The sequence below is a fragment of the Urocampus carinirostris genome, chromosome 7 (genome assembly GCF_059441175.1).
Source record: "Urocampus carinirostris isolate Australia breed hairy pipefish chromosome 7, RoL_Ucar_1.0, whole genome shotgun sequence".
Lineage (NCBI taxonomy): Eukaryota > Metazoa > Chordata > Actinopteri > Syngnathiformes > Syngnathidae > Urocampus > Urocampus carinirostris.
Genome location: NC_142355.1, coordinates 5304527 through 5328434, shown reverse-complemented (window position 1 = coordinate 5328434; position 23908 = coordinate 5304527). Strand labels below are relative to the sequence as shown.

The window sequence follows — 23908 nt, the reverse complement described above, 5'->3', positions numbered from 1 at the left end:
GCCCTATAACCCGGTGCGCCTTATAGTGCGGAAAATACGGTAAATATGAATACAATTATGACTCACAACACGTGGTAAGCTTTCTCTCCTGGCTTTGATCTCTTTGATCTCTGGCAAAACTAACATCAAATGCGTCAGAAACAAAATAAAAATAAATCCAAACAGCTTGCCAACATCATTTTTGCCGTTCTATGGTTTCCGTTACTCCCCAAGCCGGCTCAAAATTTAGTCATTTTATTCATATTTAGTTTCTTTTGTCTTTCATCAGCATATTTGGTATTGGAGTAATCCAAAAGTAATTGAAAGTAATCAAGTTAAAGTAACCCTACCCTACCCTGTTTAGGGTATACTTGGAGGCGAGAACAGATTTATTAGCTTTCAGTTATTTCGTATCCCTCTATATTACTACTTACATTATGTACTACAAATAATCAGAGGTTAGATGGGGCCTAGGAAAGACAGCCCAATCCGGGGCCGTGAGTATTAAAGCCCGAACCACCCCGAGCCCGACCAATTAACTTGATTTGAGGGACCGAGCCCGAAGCAAACCTAAATTTTCACATTTTAATTGTGAGGACTCGGGAGGAAGAGGGGTGTTTTCTGTGAAATTTTGGGCCAGTTTTGGGATTAAGAACTTGTGTATACAATATGCTATAATAACAAAACATACCTAATTAACTAACTACTGTGCAGTTTAAAGGTCGGCTGCAGACTGAGCAATACAGTCTTGACCAATATTTAACAGAAAACTTACTTTTCGGTCATTTGCCTCTGCCCTCTCTTCATCAACATCCCCCTATAAACAAAAAGATATGTTGCATCAAACACAGATAATTTGGTCTGCAATATTTTTAAATTTCCAGAAATGGCAACTTGTCTACTCATGCATTGCAGATACACACAATATACGTGAACTCAAAAACAAAGTGTGGGAACCTTCAATTAATATTACAAAACACATAATCCTTTAAACTTGGCACGTTAATTAAATCCTTAATAAAAATAAAATCCAGTGTTACTTCTACATAGGAGCTACTCAAGATACAAGATGTCTTTTGAGCAACAATCTTCCCCATACCTGTCAACCTGTACGTTTTTGCCGTACAAAATACGTTTATTATGCATTTAAGTCGTGTACGAAAATCTGTACGGAAAAACGCAAATGTATTAATGATGAGTACCATCTGGTATACACCGACTATCATGAATCGGCAAATCAATCAAGTCAAACGAGTTCACCGCGATATCGTTTTTTTCGTTGCAAGCTACTGTGCGCATGCGTCTGCTGCTGTAGTGCCTAATTTCGACTCCCCTGCAAATCCTCCCCCCCTCGCATGAACGCGCATTCTGCTGCGCTTCCGACAATAGCAGTCGTATTCTTTATAATAAGCTTGTTAAAACAATAAAGCTATTGTCGGAAGCGCAACAGAAGGGGGGAGGATTTTGCAGGGGAGTAGAAATTAGGCACTACACATCAATTCAACACGTGGACTGAGCAAATAGGGAAAAAACACTGGACCGTGTGTACAGTAAGATCAAAAATCTAGTTGGACCCGCCCATCTCTGTCTGTCCCTTACCCCCTCATACACCACACCCCTCTTCGGAGGAAAACAAAGCCTATACAACAAAGACAGTTAAAACATCTTCTTTGTTCCTTTATCTCTTTGTTTTCCTTACCCTCACTGTAAAATGTGGACCTGAAGTGCCACGTCTAATTTCGTTGTCACAATATATCCCATGTTGTAACAATGACAATAAAGGTATATTCTATTCTATTCTATTCTATTCTATCTATTCAATGGTTGATATTGTAGTTTGGTTTACAAAATAGAAATGCCAACTATTTTTTTTCCTCAAAATATCTTTATTTACGAATTAAAATTTAAAGTGTTACTAATGGATATTTTAGTTACGCTGATTACAATTGAGGCAGCACGGCGGCACAGTGGTTAGCGCGTGTGCGGCACAGTTCTGAGGTCATGGGTTCCAATCCAGCTACCGGACTTCCTGTGCGGAGTTTGTATGCTCTCCCCGTGCTTGCGTGGCACTCCGGTTTCCTCCCACATTTCAAAAACATGGATTTCAGGTGAATTGGCCGGTCCAAATTGTCCCTAGGTGTGAATGAGTGCGCGAGTTGTCTGTCCCTGTGTGCCCTGCGATTGGCTGGCAACCAGTTCCGGGTGTCCCCTGCCCACTGTCCGAAGATAGCAGGGATGGGCTCCAGCACCCCCGCGACCCTACTGAGGATAAGCGGTGCAGATAATGGATGGATGGATGATTACAATTGTTGTACAATGCTTTTTTTTTAATTATTAAGAATATGTACAGAATGATATAACGCAACACATGTACAATATAACATGTTAAACTACATAAATAAACACGTCTGAAAAAAAAATATGGTGTAAGATTATTATGTATTTTGTAAGGCAAAATACAACATTTTGTAAGGGTATGGAACCCTGGAGCGCGACAGGTATGGATTCATCTCGTATGTAGAGGTATTAGTATATTGAATTGTTGAATACACGGCAAAGACAACTTACATCACGTGCAAATCTCCACGTTTTACATAAAAGGATACATCTTTGAATACAGTTAAGTTAACTTCCAATAACATAATGCACAAAGTTCATATATTATTTTTTGTTGCTTTGTCTACTCACATCATGAAGAGGGTAAGCAGCTGTATAGACACCGCTACCAAGGAGACTGTTGATACCTGTCAAGGAAAAACATGTTATTCTAAATAGTTAAGGTCATATTTTCCCTTATTGCCTTTGCAAACTAAATTCTTAAAACGTCACGAAATTGTGAATATGCTTAGTTGCTGTTGAGATTTTATTTGCTAAAAAACAAAAAAAACAAACCAAGAAGTATTTAATTGCTGTTAAAAAGTGTCGCTAACAACTCATATTGTTGGGATATGATATAATGAAATTGTGTGTTTAATTGCTGTTAAAAATGTCGAAAAATTGTTAAAACGTCATATTGTCAGATATAAGGAAATTGTGAATAATGAAATTGTCCATCCATCCATCCATTGTCTTCCGCTTATCCGAGGTCGAGTCGCGGGGGCAGCAGCGTTAAAAGGGAAGCCCAGACGTCCCTATCCCCAGCCACCTCCTCCAGCTCATCCGACGGGACCCCGAGGCGTTCCCAAGCCAGCCGAGAGACATAGTCTCTCCAACGTGTCCTGGGTCGCCCCCTGGGCCTCCTGCCGGTGGGACATGCCCGGAACACCTCCCGAGGGAGGCGTCCAGGAGGCATCCTTATTAGATGCCCGAGCCACCTCAACTGGCTCCTCTCAACGCAGAGGAGCAGTGGCTCTACACCGAGTCCCTCCCGGATGACTGAGCTTCTCACCTTATCTCTAAGGGAGAACCCAGACACCCTGCGGAGGAAACTCATTTCGGCCACTTGTATCCGGGATCGTGTTCTTTGGGTCATGACCCAAAGTTCATGACCATAGGTGAGGGTCGGAACGTAGATCAACCCGTAGATCGAGAGCTTTGCCTTTCGGCTCAGCTCCCTCTTTACCACGACGGACCGATACAGGGTCCGAATGACGGCAGACGCTGCACCGAGCCGTCTGTCGATCTCCCGTTCCATAATGAAATTGTGAATATGCTTAATTGCTGTTAAGATTTTCGAGAAAATTTGTTCAAACAAAAAAATCTACATAACAGTAAGTTTGTTTCAGATTGAAAGGATGCTTAGAGGGATGATAAAATGTCAATGTTAAAGAAGTTTCTTTGTCGAGCCAATTGAATGCAGTTAACATTTTGACTTATATACAGTATTAAGTAAAAGAATCGAGAGCTTGACACATCTCGTAAGGGAGTGAGTCAAAATAGTTTCAGTTCATTAAATCAAGTGAGGTTTTGAATGTGCATTTGTTTGTGTTTGTGACTTTTGGCACTTTACACTACTCAACACTGTTTTTGATTCAAACACTTTCTATACCCAACAAAGGTCAAATGATACCATACCTGCCAACACAACTGTTTCACTCCTCAAACTCCCGCATTTCTTGTGTAAATATTGTGTAAATTATAACTATAACCTTATCCTCCTTGTTTTATAACCTTATCTTCTCTGTTCCCTTATCTTCTTGGTTTTTTTACCTCACTGTGAATGTGTGAAACTGGAGTGTCATGCCCAATTTCGTTGTCACAATATGTTAACCCATTTTGTAAGAATGACAATAAAGGTGTATTCTATTCTATTCTATTCTATTCTATTCACCCCTTCAAAACGGCGGCCGCTTGATAAAATAAATAAATTTTAAAAACATTTTACCACTCTTTCAAATTGAAAAAAATATATATTGTCACAAGACTAGTATTTTAGTCCATGGCTGGTTAATTTCTAAGCCAGACTAAGTCACTGTGGTGACATATTATCAGGGTTGGGTAAGGTTACTTTAACTTGATTACTTAGTTAGTTTTGCCGGAGATCAAAGAGATCAAAGCCAGCAGAGAAAGCTTACCACGTGTTGCGAGTCATCATTTTATTCATATTTAGTTTCTTTTGTCTTTTATTAGAATATTTAGTATTGGAGTAATCCAAAAGTAATTGAAAGTAATCCACTTAATGTAACCCTACCCAACCCTGCATATTATACAATGAGGCTACTATAGTACACCAAATAAAGCCTACTTGTGGACAACCGGGTGTGATCGTGGATATCATAGCGTTTTGCTACATTGGGTTGCCTTCGGTGTTGGTTACATTTGCAAATGTCTGAATAAACTCATCATAAATATTACGATTGCTTTTTTGTCTCCAATCAAAGTTCTTTAATAAACACATTATACAGACTTACCGCGACTGTCACAGACCAGAAACAGAAACAGGACCCAAAAGCGCTTGTTTACTCAGTTTTATTAATATAGAGGGAGAGTAGGGCTTGCTTCCACGATCCGATGGTTGACGGACAAGGGAAGCAGATGGCTGGAAACGCGGAAGTGGCACTTCCATGTTGAGCGAGGATGATCGTAGATTTGCAGGATTACTAGTCGTTAGCCGGGACGGGAGAGCAAGGGCGGTATCGAGTTCGGAAACAAGGTCGGCAACAGGTGTCAGGCAGGTAGCGGGGCAAAACAGGTCGGATGTCGGGATGGCAGAACAGGGCAGAATCGGGTCCAGAATCAGGTCGGCAACAGGTATCAGGCAGAGGAGGGACAGGGCAGGAAAAAGGTCTGAAAGTGAGAGCTTGCCGAGCTAAGAGCATCGGTTCGCAACGATCTGACAGTGTTCTCTTAAAAGGGGTTTAAAAAGAGTCTCTTAGCCAATCAGCTCTCAGGGCTGTTAGCGCCAATTGGGCAGTCACAGGTTAGATTTTGCAGGGGAGTCGGCACAACACCCCCGCTTCCATCACGCTGCCCTTGAAACTAAACCTAGTCGCCGGGTAACACCTTTGCTGCTCCTTTGGAGCGGGGCGGGGCTTTGGAGTCATTCTATTATCATCTTATTATTTTATTACTGTAATTGTATGTTCAATTATGAATTGAAAGTGTTTTATTAATGAAAATGATGTGTTTTATAGCTATCTAGGGATAACTTGGATGATTTCGGCAGGCCGGAAATGGATTGATGGGTTTTCAGTTATTTAGTATCGGGAAAATTCACTCAGAAAACGAGCGCTTCTAGATACGGGCACAATACGAAAACAAGTTCATCTTGAATGTAGGGGTATCACTGTAGAGGCAAATGGATGATTTGTTCCACGTTGGTGGCACTTTGAGAGTTGGGATTCATCCATCATTAGGGACAGAGGGAAATACTCCTTGAATGGAGACGCACGTGGTCAGGGAGCAACAGTCGGCCAGATAGTCCGACAGACGGCCGGGCAGACAGTAAGCAGTGTTTATTTTACCTCTGAAAAGTGATGGGTCCCGTGGACTCGCATGCTCAAAAATCTAAGGGTCCCAACAGAGATCTATGGCTCCCCAAAATTTAGTGTTATAGAAGTTGAAATTGCAAATCGGCGACAAATATATAAATAAATATATAAATGTATATATTCAATCAGTTTTAATCATCGCACTCAATTGGTAATACAAAGCAGTTATCACTTCGGATTTTTCAGTTCAGAAAAATATTGTACATTATACAAAATAAGATTGCTGAAATATTAGTCTATATATTCTTGTAGTTTTAATCACTTCAGATTTTTCAGTTCATATATTCTTCGTGGTTTGCTGTCCCTGCCTTCTCAAGGTCCAATTGCAGCAACGGAATATCCATAGCTAATTTGTGGTTTTCATTGTCGTTGTGCCGATCCAATGTGCTTTTCTGAAAGTTCGTATTGCGAAGTGATTTATGCAATCCAGTTTTTTTGTCACGCTGGGTGCACGCATCACAGAACAGGTAGCCTCCATTATCATCCTCCTCATAGCGTAACCAGGAATATAATGAGTCGATTTTGGCAGAAAAGTCCTTTTCTTGCTAGGAGTATTTTTTTCAATATCTTTTTTCGAATCGTTGGCTTCAAAACACGTGTTTTCCTTGCCTTCGCGGTCTTCTGAAGAATTTCTCCGCCGTTTCTTCGTGCCGGAATTATTGTCGTTGTTACCACTTTCTGTATTATGTTTCGACTTATTACCGACACTGAAGAAATGACCAATTTTTTGTTGATTTGCACCTAGTACCAACTGTTTTTATGGAGGCATACTTCTCTTTCACCCGACAACCACCAAAAGAAGTCATCTCGAAGCGACGTTTGCCGCCGAGATCTCGTTTGCCGAGATCGGCGCGAGACCATAACAACAATGACGGATCTGCCTGACGATAAATTTGGAGTGCGGTAAATCTTTGTTAAAAAAAAAAAGTAATTGGGTAATAATGATAATTTGGTGTAAAAAAAGTTGCGTTCCAGGGACGCACGTTGATTTGATCCAATGCGTCCCCAGCAAAAATGATGCGTCTAGGACGCAGGGACGCGGGCAAACCAGAACACTGAGTAAGGCAGCGTAAGCATTCTTCAGCAGCTCGCATCTTTGTTGGAAACAAAAAACGAGAAATGCTAGGCTTTCTAGTTTTCAAAAGCTCTCGCAGCAAGTCTTCACTGGCTGTTTTTTTAATCATTTACAGCACAAGCGTCAAACAGGCGGCCCGCGGGCCAGATCAGGCCCGCCAAGGGATTGAATCCAGCCAGCGAGACAACAATTAGAGAAGCACACGAGAAAAACAAGCTGCAGGTTGAAATATGTCAACTTGATGTTGTCAAAGCCAAGTGCCTCTCACAAAGACACTGTACTGTACGTATTTATTTCTCTCTCTCTCTCTCTCTCTCTCTCTCTCTTCCACACCTTTCCCCCACTCTCTGTCTCTGTCTCTTTCACTCTCTGTGTCTCTCCTTTTCTCTTCCTTTGTTGCTCTTTGTCTCTTTCTCTCTCTCTCTGTCTTTTTAACTTCTTTTGCTCTAACTTCATTTTTTTCCTTTTCTCTCTTTTCTCTTTCTCTCTTCCTACAAATCGCGCTTTCTTTTCCCTTTTCTCTCCTTCTGTCTTTCTATTTATTCTTGGAAATTTTTCTTCCACTCCATTTCTTTTCCCCTCTCTCACGACTTCTTTTTTTATCTCTATTGTTTCTCACGCTCTCCCCATCTCTCTCTTTCTTTGTCCCGCCCTCTCTCTTCTTTTCCCTCCTTCTTTCTCTTATTTCTTTATCCCTCTTTTTCTTTCTCTTTAATCTACTAGTCTGGCCCCCAACAGAATGTTCGTTCTATCGTGTGGCCCCCGAGTTAAAATGAGTTTGACACCCCTGATTTACAGTTTGCTGCCATCCAACAAATATAAACTGCAAAAAAAAAGGTTTGCCTCTTTCTCTTGCCACGGTTCATCATGTGCACCATTGCAAACATTAGCGCTCTCTCCAAGCAAGTGGAAAAAAACCCAATCTTTTTTAAATCAATTACCGTATTTTCCGCACTATAAGGCGCACCTAAAAGTCTTAATTTTTTTCAAAAGCTGACCATGCGCCTTATAATACAGTGCGCCTTATATATGGATCAATATTAAGTCGCAAGGTCTCGCAACAAAGGCAAGCAGCCACTTTTCTGTATTGTGTTTGTAATAATTTTGCTCTCCTGGATTTACTACACTCACGGATATAAGAGGACCATGGTTGCACATTATTATTGAACACAACGACTTCGGTGAGCTACTCCGGCTATATATTTTCCCAGTATCTTGTTTCAGAGTGATATCGATGTTTCTGTGATGGGTCTTTTTTTAAATTAAACTCAATTCCAAGTGTTTATTGTCATATGCACAGTAAAGTTGCAAGCGAAAAAGAAAATAGAAACTAAGGAATGGTTGGCATTTCTTGAATCCCAAGACTTTAACCTTCTGAATGATGGAACGATGCATTTGAGTGACATCGTACGGACACCGCATCCGCACGTGTTCTCGACACGTATTTGCGTCTTTGCAAGCTTTGGGAATGTTAAGGGGGTAATAAGTTTGTGTCACGAGACGCGTCGGGGTCGAAGGGGTGATCGGACCAGAACGGAGGCAGGAGGCAGGAAGGGAGAACTCAATTGCGTAACGATCCAAAAGTTTTATTTAACAAAATAAAAGTTGTCCAAAACTCTGGGACATGACAAAACAAACAGTTGATTCTTCCAACTCAACTAAACTGGACAAGGCATAACAGAACGGACAATGTTTTAAACTAAAACAGGACAAGGCATAACAGACCGGGAGTGTGTATATGTAATGAGCCCGCACCCGCAAAGCCCAAAATCCAGCCTTAAATAGCAGACACTCGATTAGTTGAACTGCTTCAGCTGGGTCCAGGGGGCGGGGCAGACCGGTCGCCAAGGCGACCATGACAGTTTGACTGACTATCTGACTGTTTTGTCGACGTTCCCATTGTAGCGCCTTATAATCTGGTGCGCCTCATGTATGGAAGATATAGGACCAAAAACCATTTTTTGGGGGTGCGCCCTATAACCCGGTGCGCCCTATAGAGCGGAAAATACGGTAACTTCAAGGAGAACATTGTGATAGCTATTTGAGCTCACCTGGACCTTTCAGAAAATGGAACAAAGTTATAAATTTTGCCACAGCCGGTTGCCACGCAAACACGGACCGTTATGAACTTGGAAGTGAAAGCAGAAGATTGTCCTGACATACTGTATGCCCAAGCAGACTAGAGGGAAGTAGGGCTTCAATTCAGGAGACACCTAATTTGGAAGTCTTGACGAGAAATTACATATCTGATAAACATATCAATACTGGGTTCTCATCTCATCTCATCTCATTAGCTGCACCGCTTATCCTCAGTAGGATCGCGGGGGTGCTGGAGCCCATCCCAGCAATCATCGGGCAGTGGGCAGGGGACACCCTGAACTGGTTGCCAGCCAATCGTAGGGCACACGGGGACAGACAACTCGCTCGCTCATTCACACCTAGGGAAAATTTGGACCGGCCGATCCACCTGAAATGCATGTCTTTGGAATGTGGGAGGAAACCGGAGTGCCCGGAGGAAACCCACGCAAGCACGGGGAGAACATACAAACTCCGCACAGTAAGTCCGGTAGCTGGATTCGAACCACACCTTAAAACTGTGCCGCACACGCGCTAACCACTGCCCTGCCGTGCTGCCCCAATACTGGGTTGTTGTGATTAAAATACCAGTACATCATCAGTAGTCTGTTTTATAAAATATGTTCTGAATATTTTATTTTTTAAAGATATCAGACTTACCCATGCTGTAGTTCTTTTTGCATTTAGTCCTTTTTAGTATTTCATACACCTAAAACAAAAATTATGAATTAATTACTCCGGAAACATTCATAGAATGTGTGTTTGAAGCTATTTTTTCATTTAATTTTGAGTTACCAAATTAGAGTGTGCTGACAATTTTAATTTAAAGCAATGATTTAAGAATATTTGTTTTTAAGATTTTTTATTCACCTGTCTGCTAATTCTCTGATAACTCTTTGCCTTAGACTTTCAGAGAATAAGTGTTAAAAATACTAGCTTCTGATCTTAAATACTATTTTAATTTTAAAATGTCACAGCCTGTATTTAGTCATGATTATATAATTTCTTAATTTATAACCTTATTTATTTAGTCATAATTATGTAACTTCAGTTGTGTTTTATTTTATGATATCACCTTTTTCTTCTCAGCGAAATACATAATGAGATAGAAAACGTCCATTTCAGTTCATGAGCATATATTTAAACAAGTACATTCCTAAAAATATCTTATTAAGCAACGTCCTGCTTTTGTTCTTGTTAATAATATACAAATGAATATATATGTATATATATATATATATATATATATATATATATATATATATATATATATATATATATATATATATATATATATATATATATATATATATATATATATATATATATATATATATATATATATATATATATATACTGGACTGTCTCAGAAAATTAGAATATTGTGATAAAGTTCTTTATTTTCTGTAATGCAATTAAAAAAACAAAAATGTCATACATTCTGGATTCATTACACATCAACTGAACTATTTCAAGCCTTTTATTATTTTAATATTGCTGAATTTGGCTTTCAGCTTAAGAAAACTCAAAAATCCTATCTCAAAATATTAGAATATCATGAAAAAGTATACAAGTAGGCTATTCAACTAATAAACTGAATCATCTAATTAACTCGAAACATCTTGCGAGGGTTTCCTGAGCCTTAAAAACACTCAGCTTGGTTCAGTAAACTAAATCACAAGTATGGGGAAGACTGCTGATCTGACTGCTGTCCAGAGGACCATCATTGATACCTTCTATCAGGAGGGTAAGACACAAAAAGAAATTTCTCAAGGAGCAGGCTGTTCACAGAGTGCAGTTTCAAAGCATATCCACAAAAAGTCTGTTGGAAGGGAAAAATGTGGCCGGAAAACGCTGCACAACCAAGAGAGATGACCGCAGCCTTAACAAAATTGTGAAGAAGAGCCGCTTCCAGAATTTGAGGGAGCTTCAAAGACAGTGGGCTGAAGCTGGAGTCAAGGTATCAAAAGCCACAGTTCACAGACGTGTCCGGGAAATGGGCTACAATAGCCGTATTCCCATGGTCAAGCCACTTCTGAACTCAAGACAACGGAAGAAGCGTCTGACTTGGGCTATGGAGAAGAAGCACTGGACAGTTGCAGAGTGGTCCAAAGTCCTCTTTTCAGACGAAAGCAAGTTTTGAATTTCGTTTGGAAGTCAAGGCGCCAGAGTCTGGAGAAAGGCTGGAGAGGAGCAAAATCCAAGTTGCTTGAAATCCAGTGTGAAGTTCCCACAGTCAGCAATGGTTTGGGGAGCCATGTCAGCTGCTGGTGTTGGTCCACTGTGTTTCATCAAGTCCAGAGTAAATGCAACTGTGTACCAAGAGATTTTAGAGCACTACATGCTTCCATCTGCTGAAAAGCTCTATGGAGATGAGTATTTCATTTTCCAGCATGATCTGGCACCTGCCCACAGTGCCAAAACCACCAGTAACTGGTGCACTGACCATGGCATCACTGTCCTTGATTGGCCTGCTAATTCCCCTGACCTGAACCCCATCGAGAATTTGTGGGGTATAGTTAAGAAGAAGATGAAAGACACCAGACCTACAAATGCAAATGAGCTGAAGGCCGCTATCGAAGCATCCTGGGCATCAATAACACCTCAGCAATGCCACAGGCTGATTGCCTCCATGCCACGCCGGATTGATGCAGTAATCCGTGCAAAAGGATTCCCAACCAAGTACTGAGTGCATCAATGGACATTTTCAAATGTTTGATTTAGTTTTGCTGTTATAAAATTGTTTTTTTTACTTGGTCTGAGGGAGTATTCTAATATTTTGAGATAGGATTTTTGAGTTTTTTTCAGCTGTAAGCCAAAATCAGCAATATTCAAATAATAAAAGGCTTGAAATAGTTCAGTTGATGTGTAATGAATCCAGAATGTATGACATTTTTGTTTTTTTAATTGCATTACAGAAAATAAAGAACTTTATCACAATATTCTAATTTTCTGAGACAGTCCAGTATATATATATATATATATATATATATATATATATATATATATATATATATATATATATATATATATATATATATATATATATATATATATATATATATATATATATATATACATATATATACACACGCACCCGCATACGCACAAATAAAAACACACAGAGATATTGTAATATAAACTATAAACTTACAATGGAGCTCCTGGTTTTACTGTCAAAAAACGAATCCTTGTCTGAAAGATCAAACCTAATGACAAACAAAACAAAAATAGGGGTTAGGGTTAGGCAGGTTACGCTAGATATGAAAAATGCCCCAAGAATCTGACTCATCATTTTTGGTTTTGCTGACTCGGCAGCTTTCCCAGAAAGAAATTTTACTCTCTCAGAAAGGAACAAGTTTGGCCAGGATCACAATATTTTACAAGCAATCAGGTAAGTCACTCCAGAGGTGAAAATGGCCCAAAATGACCCGGCACTTGTGGTTTTGCTGATTCAGCAGTTTTTCTCGAAATAAATTACCCTCTTCTAACCCTGAATAACATTCAAATTAAACACAATGCCTACATTTAGAAGGGTAGAGCTATATGTGAAAAAAATGCCCCCAAAAAGTCTACTCATCAATTTTGATTTTGTTGATTTAGCATTGTTTGACATTCTCCTTTCCTAGACCAGAATAAAATTGAATATCAACACCATCGTTTACAGACAGGCAGATAGGTTACCCCAGATGTAAAAACTACCTACAAAAAGCTTAAAGTATCTATCTATCTATCTATCTATCTATCTATCTATCTATCTATCTATCTATCTATCTATCTATCTATCTATCTATCTATCTATCTATCTATCTATCTATCTATCTATCTATCTATCTATCTATCTATCTATCTATCTATCTATCTATCTATCTATCTATCTATCTATCTATCTATCTATCTATCTATCTATCTATCTATCTATCTATCTATCTATCTATCTATCTATCTATCTATCTAAAGCAGGGGTCAGGAACCTTTTTGACCCAAAGAGCCATAAAAAAAATAGGTTTTAAAACGAAATTGAGAGAGCCACATCATATATTTTCAGACAAAATTGAAAAAACTGCCAAGCACGCTCTCTAGACAAAAGCTAATTCTTCAGCACATTTTATTTCACTGTGTGTCATTTGATGATTTCATCAAATGTATGAAATGATGATAATGCCAAATCCTGTGTCCCAAATCAATGTAAATATGCCATTTACAATTTGTCTCCCACCTTCAGTTAAGAGTGTTGAGGCAATTTTTTTCCATGAAATTTGTCCTTAACGGTTTCAAAACAATGTGCATGCAAAGTTCTTTTGTAAAAATGTCACAAATGACTGCAAACGATAAGCATACGGTCATATTCACTTTCGGTGTAGACTGGACTGAGCGAGAGAGAAGGAAGTGGCTTGCGCTGTGTGCAGGGATCCGCCCACCTGTACTGCTCACCCAATCAAAGTCGTTTGCCAGCGTTATTATTTATCAATTTGAATGGTTTCTTATCGAACTTCTGCATTAAGATGCTTCGGCATTATATGGACCAAAATCGGGATGAAATCACTTGACTTTGGAACGCCACAGAGAGATGTGCAATAGTTACATTTTATTTCGGAGCCATATGTACTCATGAAAAGAGCCATATATGGCTCCCAAGCCATAGGTTTCCTACCACTGCACTAAAGCCTGGAACTGTTTACCCACTGAACCAAAGAAAGAGTCAAACTGGGTTCTTTTTAAACATAAACCCATAGACTTTTTAATCAGAGGTCAGATAGGAGAGATAGCTTACCACGTGTTGTGAGTCATAATTTTATTCATATTTAGTTTCTTTTGTCTTTTATTAGCATATTTGGTATTGGAGTAATCCAAAAGTAATTGAGAGTAATCGAGTTAAAGTAACCCTACCCAACCCTGGATATGTGACCTCCTGTTGCCTCTGCAATTGTGCTGATTTATAAATTTGTGTATTTTATGCATGTTTTTATCTGTAAAAATCCTTCTGGGGACAGATATTGAGAATTAGCCTTGGCTAAAATGTTATAGTATGTGACATGAGTTTATGGAACATACTTGTCCCTTTTCAAATGAAAGAAACCAGAAACAAGTGCTTTGCGATGGTCAATTTTACAACACAATAATAACAGGAAGTGTTTTTACCAGTAAAAACTTACAAGTGCTGCTTTTCCCTGGAAAAAGTGTGTGAGAGGTGCTTGATGTTCTTCAATTGTGGCTCCTCAACGCGAGGATGAAGAGGTTCAAGCGCTTTGCTGACTAATAGATTAAGCTTCTCTTTAACGCCACTGGATCTTTTCAGTTCGTACACCTACAAAGAAAAAATATTTAGATAATATGGTTGCATGGACCCTCATCTGAGCATAAACGGACATCTGTGTGAAATAAGTTCTCACTACTTCTAAAAAGTAACAGAGTTGGTAACTGAATTACTCTATAGTGAAACTAACTACCGTAAATTCCGGACTATAAGCCGCTACCTTTTTCCATAACTTTGAACCCTGCGGCTTATTCAGTGATGCGGCCAATTTATGTCATTTTTCTAACGGGCGCCAACGGCGCTCGAGTACAAAAGGTAAGATTTAGACCGGTGGGATATATGCGCCGAGGAAGACTGCAACTTCTTGGCTTGTGCATAAATTAAATTAGCGTAAACATACCCTCATCATGCAAAATGCAAAAAGAAAGGCACATGACGCAGCTTTCAAGCTAAAAGCAATCGAGCAGTCCGATAAAGAAGGAAACAGAGCTACTGCACGTAAACTTTACCAGACCCGTTTACTGTGTTGCGAGCGTGTTGCTAGCGTGTTTTGGAATAAGCGAGCGTGGGACGACGTTTCTTTCCGACACTGAGGAAGACGACTTTGATGGCTTTAGTTCAAAGAGGAAGATGAGGACGGTTTACCGTGATTTTTACAAGTACGGTATGTTTTTTACCAGACCCGTTTACTGTGTTGCGAGTGTGTTGCTAGCGTGTTGCTACCATTAACTGCCCTGTCACAGCCACCGTTTGAGATGAATGTTATATTATAATTATTAAAGCTTTGAAAACTCTCTTGGTGTACCGTCTTTCTTTGTAAATATGTGTAACCCATGTATAGTATGTATTAGCAACTGCATATTTTTGTAATGTATTTATTTGTATTCATTTTAGACACTTATTCTGATATGTTTTGCACGGGCGAATGAAAAAGAAGGGACGGAACAAACGCGGGGTGACGGGAAGTGGGGTAAAGGTGAGGAACAGGCAGACCTGTTTGTGGACGCGGCGGACAATAGTGGATATATATTTTTCCCACCCTTACCTTTGGAAATATACACTTTTTTCCTTGGATTACTTTCAACGGGACCCGGACTCTGCAGGTCTGCATCAAACCTTAAGTATCGATATCATTTTCCGTTCATTTTGCCGGTTGTGATTTTTGGACTGTGTACTTTAATGAAGGACATTTAGTTTCGATCGCGGGACTTAAAGTCGGGTTTGGGTTGATTTTGTGTTTGTGTTACATTTTTTAATGTGGGCGCATGCGGCTTATATACAGGTGCGGCTTGTGTAAGTACAAAATCGGTTTTCCTCTTAAAATGTGGTGGGTGCGGCATATAAGCAGGTGTGCTCTATAGTCCGGAATCTACGATAGCTACCAGGGAAATTAACTATTTCCTTTACTTTAAAAGTATGTTGTTGTATGTCAAATAATTTAAAAATTTCTGAGCAAATACTAAGCACCGTGATGACATGTTTGACCGGAGTTTAGTTGTAGAGATTTGAATTCCGACTATTCTTAGAGAAGTGTCTTGTTCGGCTTGGCTCACTAAAAAGAGCCAATGCCTCTTCAGTTTGTTTTTGTTGCTTTAATCCCTACATTACCCATTATCACAATATGTAAACCTATTTTGTAACAATGACAATAAAGGTATATTCTATTCTATTCTGTTCTATTCTATTCTTTTCTATTCAATTCTATTCTATTCTATTATGTTAAATTACCCACGGAATGACTTAAAAAAGGGGGAAAATAATGGATAGAAGGAAAAAAAATGAGAAAAGAAGAATCAAAAGATAAAATACAATAACAAAGGGTAAAATAAATATAAAAGAAGAACAAAGAATAACATCAAATTTTATACTAACACCTTAGCACTGAAAACACAGTAAAAACATAATTTAAATGTTTATAAATCTGTAAAAAAAATTATCCTCTTTGCTCAACAAATATAAAGCCAACAACACATTAAGGGTTCAATTTCTTGCCGAAGGACACTACGACATATAACCCGGAGAAATTGAGAATTTAACTTGCGACCTCTCAGTCCCAAGACGGTTGCTCTACTTCCTGAGTTACTGCCGCTCCAAGATCTTTTAGATTCTACAAGCCAGAGTTTCTGACAGTGGTTGTGTCGCCTGTTTTATAATTTCCTCCCCATATGTAGCACCTTTCTTAATTCCATCCATCCATCCATCCATCCATTATCTGCACCACTTATCCTCAGTTGGGTCGCGGGGTGCTGGAGCCCATCCCAGCCATCCTCAGGCAGTGGGCAGGGGACACCCTGAACTGGTTGCCAGCCAGTCGCAGGGCACACAGGGATAGACAATTTGCTCGCTCATCCACACCTGTCTTTTATTAGCATATTTGGTGTTGGAGTAATCCAAAAGTAATCCAGTTAAATTAACCCTACCCAACCCTGTCAATACCACACAGCTGGTCAGGAAAGCTCAACAGTGCCTGTACTTCCTGAGGAGGCTGAGGAAGTTTGGAATGTCGAGCAAAATCCTCAGCAACTTCTACAGGTGCATGGTGGAGAGCATCCTGACCAGCTGCATCACTGTTGGTACGGCAGTATCCCAGCTATGGACCACAAACGCCTGCAGAGAGTGGTTAAGAACACTCAAAGGATCACCAGGACTACACTGCCCTCTCTGTAGAGCATATACTACCACAGAGTCCACAGGAGGGCTGCTTCCATCACCAAGGGCCCATGTTCCCTCTAAGCTGCGTGTGTGCACGCAATTGCGCACTACCCGGAGCTTTTCCACGCACAAGAAAATCTTGCCCGCTCACAAAAATCAGGGCTTGAAATTGCTAATTAAGAAACGAATTAAGTCAAAGTGACAGTGCAAGTAGGTAAAAATACACGGGTTGCCCTGACGCTGTGTTCTAAATGCGGTATTTTGAAGTCAAGTAGAACTACGTAGAGAAAAGTCAGAGTTTTTCGAGAACCGGCTTCTTCGGCTCGGCTCACTAAAAGGAACCGGCTCTTTCGGGTCCTAAACTGCATTTCAGGTTGTTTTTGCTTCTTTAATCCCTACATGACCAAATAGTATGTAAAAATTATGTACAAAATGACTTGAAGGAAGGGGTGAATAGAACAAAAAAGAAAAAAAATACCAAAATGAAAAAGTAGTGCAAAGCTGAGAAAAAAAGAAACAACAGGAAGTGAAAAAGAGAAGGAAAAGTTTAGAAAAAAAAGCCAGAAAAAAAAGAGAAGAAAGAAACAAAGGAAAAAAGTTAATAGAGAACAAAAAGAAAAAAAAGTAACAGCTAGGAAAAAAATAACACAATGAGATTTTTTTTAAAGGAATTTTAAAAAAAGTAGAAAAAAACACGGAAAAAGAAGAAAAAGTTTGAGTTGCATTCAAATAATTTCTAATTATATCAAGTGAATCTTGTTGCCAAAATTGTACTTCCACTAAAAAATGTGATTAAGTACAGTTCTGTATCTTGCAACCGACTAAATAAGCCCCCAAAAATGTTAATATAATGCGACAAAATATATCAGGAAATAAAAAGAAATGGATATCTTGTGAAAGAATTGTAAGAACAAACGACGTTTGTAGGCCGTACAACCTTTGCATGAGTCAATTCATTCAAAATAATTTTGCATTGCCGGAAACTCAGCAAAATTTAACTTAATGTCAAGTTTTGGACATGTTTGATAATTAATTATCTTGCCACACTTGGGATTATGGTTGCTCACTGTTGTTTCAAGCGTTGTTCACCGACTTTGTGTTAACGCTCAGACCCGTAAGGAAAATTACAGGGAACATTGAGGCCAACCCTCATCTTATATCATCAGTAAACGTTCTTTTTGAGTTTCAGTGTTTTTGGTTTTACTTGATTATAAATAAAACAAAATTTCTGTCTACGGTTGGAAGTATCAACAGGGTAAGATATTTTGGTACAACTCCAGGCACTGTTTGGTCGAGTATTGTAAATGCCTGCACTGAAGTGCAGGGGAGTGGGGAAATTAGCCTTCATTACAGTACAGAAGAAACGGCCATATTGAGAGTGCACTGTTAATTTATCTAATACAGTCATTAAAAAATACACTCCACTAACTCCTAATAGCAATAATAGCAATTGAAACAAATGACATGCAGTGGAACCTCGGTTCTCGACCATAATCCGTTCCAGAACCCTGTTCGAAAACCGATTTGTTCGATCACCGAAATCATTTTTCCCATTAAAAATAATGTAAATGGTTTTAATCCGTTCCAACACCCTTAATGTTTAACGTGAACATAAAGCTAACCCAGGCTAATCGTACGTTCGCGTTATCGTAATCTTCTGTATGAAAGTTTACGCTCACACGAACGTGTAAAAATTAAAAAATCAGGTCGTTTACAAGTCATTTAGTACCCGGGTCTCCACAACAAGTGGTGAGCGGTTCATTGGAAAGGGGGCTCCGTTCCAACACCCTGAAAGTTGGGCTCCGTTCTAACATCCTGAATGTTTACCTTGAATGTTTAACGTAAAGCTAACCCAGGCTAATCGTACGTTCGCGTTATCGTAATCTTCCGTACGAAATATTACGCTAACATGAACGTGTAAAAATAAAAAAAAGGATAAAGAAAAGAATTGTGGTGGTCAGCAGAAGGCGCAGGTGGACGGTGGGGAGAGGATCAGACTCTGGCTCACCTCCGTCATATTTTGCTATTATTTCTTTCTTAAATGCAATAGTTGTACGCACTACTTTTCTTTTTTCACCTGTAGCAACTTTGCTGCTTGCACTGACTTTCTTCGGAGGCATAATTAGGGGCTAAAACAATTCGTACACCTATATTAAAATGAAGCACGTCCGCATGCAAAAACTACACCCGTACGCCGCTCAGCATGGCACCCTAGCGTACGCACTCACGCATTACCGGCGTTTGAACTCCGATTTTTGGACCCAACAGCGAAGCAAGAATTTCTCGAAATTTTTGGTCGGACTCCCATTTCTTCGAACTGAGAGGTGTTCGAAAACCGAGGTTCCACTCTATATAAAAACGTCCTTTTTTCTTTCTGTAAACAGAGAAAAACATCTAACTTTAATCATGAACAACCACTTTTACCCTTTTAGTCGGCATCTTTAGCTTCATGAATTCAGCTTCTCGACAGAGAACATTCCACGGAGCGTGAATCTTCACAAAGCCCACACCGGGAATCTTAGACTGTGGAGAACAAGACACAAACAATATTATTTCAACACTGCCCCTGAGTGAAACCAGGCCAAAAAAATGTAAGCAAAGAAAAGTTTAAGCCGGATGTCCCATGTTCTTTGAGGATTTATTTGAGAAGGGATGTCAAAACGTGGTCAATATTTTGAGGACGCTGCCTCATTATTGTAGCGTAATCACGGGGTCAAAAGATTATCTAAACAGTTAATCGATTGATCAATTACTTTGAAGGGGCAAACATAATATTTGTATTTAGTTTGTGTCGCCTATTTGATCCCCACAGCATGTTTTAGTTATTTTTATTCTGAAAAGCGTCTGAAAAACCCCGTAATCGATTTCATAATCAAAAGTGTGTCTTAATATGGGTGGTCAGTACCAGGGTTGGGTAGGATTACTTTAACTTGATTACTTTCAATTACTTTTGGATTACTCCAGTACCAAATATGCTAATAAAAGACAAAAGAAACTAAATATGAATAAAATGACTGAATTTTGTGCAGGCTTGGGGAGTAACGGAACACATGGAACAGCAAAAATGATGTTGGTTTTGTTTCTGTCGCATTTTATGTTCGTTTTGCCGGAGATCAAAGAGATCAAAGCCAGGAGAAAAAGCTTACCACGTGTTGTGAGTCATCATTTAATTCATATTTAGTTTCTTTTGTCTTCTCATCTCATCTCATTAGCCGTACCGCTTATCCTCATTAGGGTCGCGGGAGGCCTGGAGCCCATCCCAGCCATCTCCGGGCAGTGGGCAGGGGACACCCTGAACTGGTTGCCAGCCAATCGCAGGGCACACAGGGACAGACAACTCATTCGCTCATTCACACCTAGGGACAATTTGGACCGGCCAATTCACCTGAAATGCATGTTTTTGGAACGTGGGAGGAAACCGGAGTGCCCGGAGGAAACCCACGCAAGCACGGGGAGAACATACAAACTCCGCACAGGAAGTCTGGAGCTGGATTTGAACCCACGACAGGTTCCCATGACATGAACTGTGCCGCACAAGCGCTAACCACTGCGCCGCCGTGCTGCCCTTTTCTTTTGTTTTTTATTAGCATATTTGGCATTGGAGTAATGCAAAAGTAATTGAAAGTAATCCAGTTAAAGTAACCCTACCCGACCCTGGTGAGTACTGCTGTTAAGTATAGTGTTTCTAGTTGCTGTGGATAATGTTACTTTATCTTATTTTAACATATTTTTCTGTTTCTTTTTCCTTATTCACAGCACAAAAAGATCAATCATTAATTAACAGATGGAAAAAATAAACATTTTGCACAAGAAAAGCTGTAGTTTGGTTCTGTCGGTATTACACAAAATTATCCATGGATTCGCCCCCTCATATCTTTCAGATTTAATTTCCCCTTATGTTCCAGGTCGGAGCCTTCACTCGGAAAATGCTGGTCTACTAGTGATCCCAAGAGCCAAGAAGAGAACCCACTCGGGCCCCGATGTTGTGGAATGCTCTTCCCCCTGAGATTTCTTAAACAAATTAACTAAGTGAACTCCATCGAATTAGCCGAATTAGTGTCGCTCGAGTCTCCGTCAAGCCTCCTCTCTCGATCTTTTCGCTTCCTTCTCTCGGCCCACGTTTTTTTCCGCAAGTTGGTGTGCCGGCTCCTCCCGTGGGCATGCCAGGAAAGCCCCCTCGCCTCGATGTCTGAAATGGTCAAAACATCCCCGAGCATTTCTACGTCACCAGGGCCGTCTGCGTCAAGAAGTGCTTTGTCCCAGTTCCCTCTGTTTCTGTAGACATCATTTTCCACTAGGTTGCATTGACCTCGCCCCACAGCTCAGCCAGTGAATATCTTTTGCATTTAAATGTAATTTGTTTTTGATCATACAGAATCCTTTATAGTCAAATGTATAAAATCCTTCAGTTTGTATAATGAATGCGCATGTTCAGTTACACTGTATCACGAGAAATTGGAGCTTGTTCACTTGGATATATGTACCCTTTACAAGGCTGCTTTTTGTTTTGTTCTTTGTTTAACTTATTAGTACTATTATGAATATCCACACAATTTTCATTGTTTTTATTGTTAATAATGTTTATTTGGTGCGCAACACGATTAGAGGGCACATAGACCCCACGTCAAGTCAAGTCAAATTTATTTATATAGCCCTTAATCACAAAAATGTCTCAAAGGACTGCACAGGATTACAATGACACAATTACCTGATCTTAAACCAACATGTGGGCAAGGAACAACTCAAAACCTCAGCGTGAGGAAAAAGAGAAACCTTGAGAAAGGACCTCACAAATGGTAAGCCCCCTTCCAGGATGACCAGGGTGAATCACAATTAGCATTGCTATAAACAAGCATAGTAAACACTATGTAACATGTTGAAAATTTGACCGGAAAGTGCATGACAGCATCGACGCCCCCAGCCTGTAAACTAGTCCAGAGAGTTTATGATGGCCACGACGCAGTTTTCCATCTCTGCCAGCTGGTCCATGCAGGCGTTCACATGCTTCAGGTCAAACGCTGGTTCGCTGACTCATCTCAAATCGTCCTTCTCCTTCGTATCACCACCAGGCAGGCAGTCGGAAAAGGACAGGACAATACAGAATATGGGGTGGGCATCAATCATAAGCTTTGGAATAGAAGTGTGTCTTAAGCCTTGATTTAAAAACTTCCATTGAGGTTGCAGAACTGAGGTTGAAGAACTGTTGTCAATTGTACTCAGAAGGAAACTTCAGTGGTATGGTGACGTCACAAGATCATCAGGACTGACCAAGATAATTCTCGAGGGCACAGTCCAAGGGGGCAGGAGGAGAGGAAGGCCGAAAAAGAACTCAGCCGACAACATTAAGCAATGGACTGGTGACAACTTTGCCACGACCCAAAAACAGGTCAGGAATCGTAAACAGTGGAGAAAGCTGTCCAGAGTTGCGTCCATTTATTATTTCTTCTTATCCAGACACCTGCAAGATTTGTTTTTGCACATTTTCGTTTACTGGAAACTGGAGTAGGAGGACCGATAGTTTGGTTCCTTGCATGACACTGAAGATTGCTGTTCCAGAGGCACTGGTTTGTTGTGTTATGAGTGTGTGTTTGCGAGTGGGGGTGTTAGGAATGCCCCCCCCAAATTGTTATTTTAAACTTCTTAGTTTTTTCCATACTTTGACTTTTTGACTTTGTATGCGACGCAGCAATTAACTCTCCTGAAAGTCTACTACATCCGTGTCAAAACCAGAACAGACGGTAGACCCAAACACGTAATGTTTCACACCAAGCTTTATTGCGAAGCAGAGAACACATGCGCGAAAAAACAAACGCTAGTGACTCGGCGATCGCTGGGCTGGAGAAGCAGGAAGCCCATGAGATCAGAGCATGGTCGGAGGGCGAAAAGCGTCGAGCGGCAGAGACGGGAGATCGGAACGTGGTCGGAGGAAGGAATCAAGTCAGGTAGCCGGAGACGATCGAGATGCCATGGGCAGACGAGTAGGATAAAGAATAGGACTGGACATACTTTGGGATTGTTTTGAGGCTATTAAAGAGATTCCAAAAACCGTTTTAATATGCTCCACGGACAGACTGAGTAGATCATTTCTTCCTCATGCCATGAGGCTCTTTAACTCCACCCGGGGGAGTAAAAGCCCACATTAAACCACACCCACACATTTGCATAATACCCTATTTTTATTACAGTGTGTATTTTATGTAACTATTTAAATACTCAATATCAACAAGTTACAATAGGTATTTATGTATTATATTCCATATCCTTTATTATTGTTTTATTTTCAACACAAGGATACTGCTGGAAGTGTAAATTTCCCTACGGGGATGAATAAAGTATCTATCTATCTATCTATCTATCTATCTATCTATCTATCTATCTATCTATCTATCTATCTATCTATCTATCTATCTATCTATCTATCTATCTATCTATCTATCTATCTATCTATCTATCTATCTATCTATCTATCTATCTATCTATCTATCTATCTATCTATCTATCTATCTATCTATCTATCTATCTATCTATCTATCTATCTATCTATCTATCTATCTATCTATCTATCTATCTATCTATTAACTGGTAAAAAGGAGCATTTATAAACAAGTTCTCCTTTTTAACATAGCAACAAATCAGGCAAAATATTGATGTACCAGGCACATGTAGCGATTGCTTCTAGGCTTGTTCCTAGATGAGCATTCCTGACTGGGTTGGTCCTCACAAACCTAAAATAGATTTGTGATTACTCCACAAGACTTAATACTTTTGAGGTTTCTTTTGAACAATCTGTAAGCAACTACGGATCTAGACTATGAGTGTCTAGTTTTTTCGAGAGGAGAGTTATTTTTTTGCTAATTAGCCAGTGCAAAGGGCAACCAAATTGATAATCATTTCTAAAATAACAATTTATCATGTTGTCACTATGTTGGTGCTATTTTA

General features: G+C 39.8%; 1 protein-coding gene across 1 annotated transcript in view; it reads right to left on the bottom strand.

Moving 5' to 3' along the window:
• The window catches only part of LOC148362163 (anoctamin-1-like), an 82095-nt gene that overhangs the window by 51325 nt on the left and 6862 nt on the right, over nt 1-23908 (bottom strand). The window contains exons 3-8 of the mRNA XM_088340211.1: nt 19394-19492; nt 14217-14368; nt 12215-12269; nt 9721-9769; nt 2668-2723; nt 755-796 (exon numbers count right to left, since the gene is read on the bottom strand). Coding sequence (XP_088196337.1) covers nt 755-796; nt 2668-2723; nt 9721-9769; nt 12215-12269; nt 14217-14368; nt 19394-19492 — 453 coding nt within the window. The remainder of the gene's footprint in view (nt 1-754; nt 797-2667; nt 2724-9720; nt 9770-12214; nt 12270-14216; nt 14369-19393; nt 19493-23908) is intronic.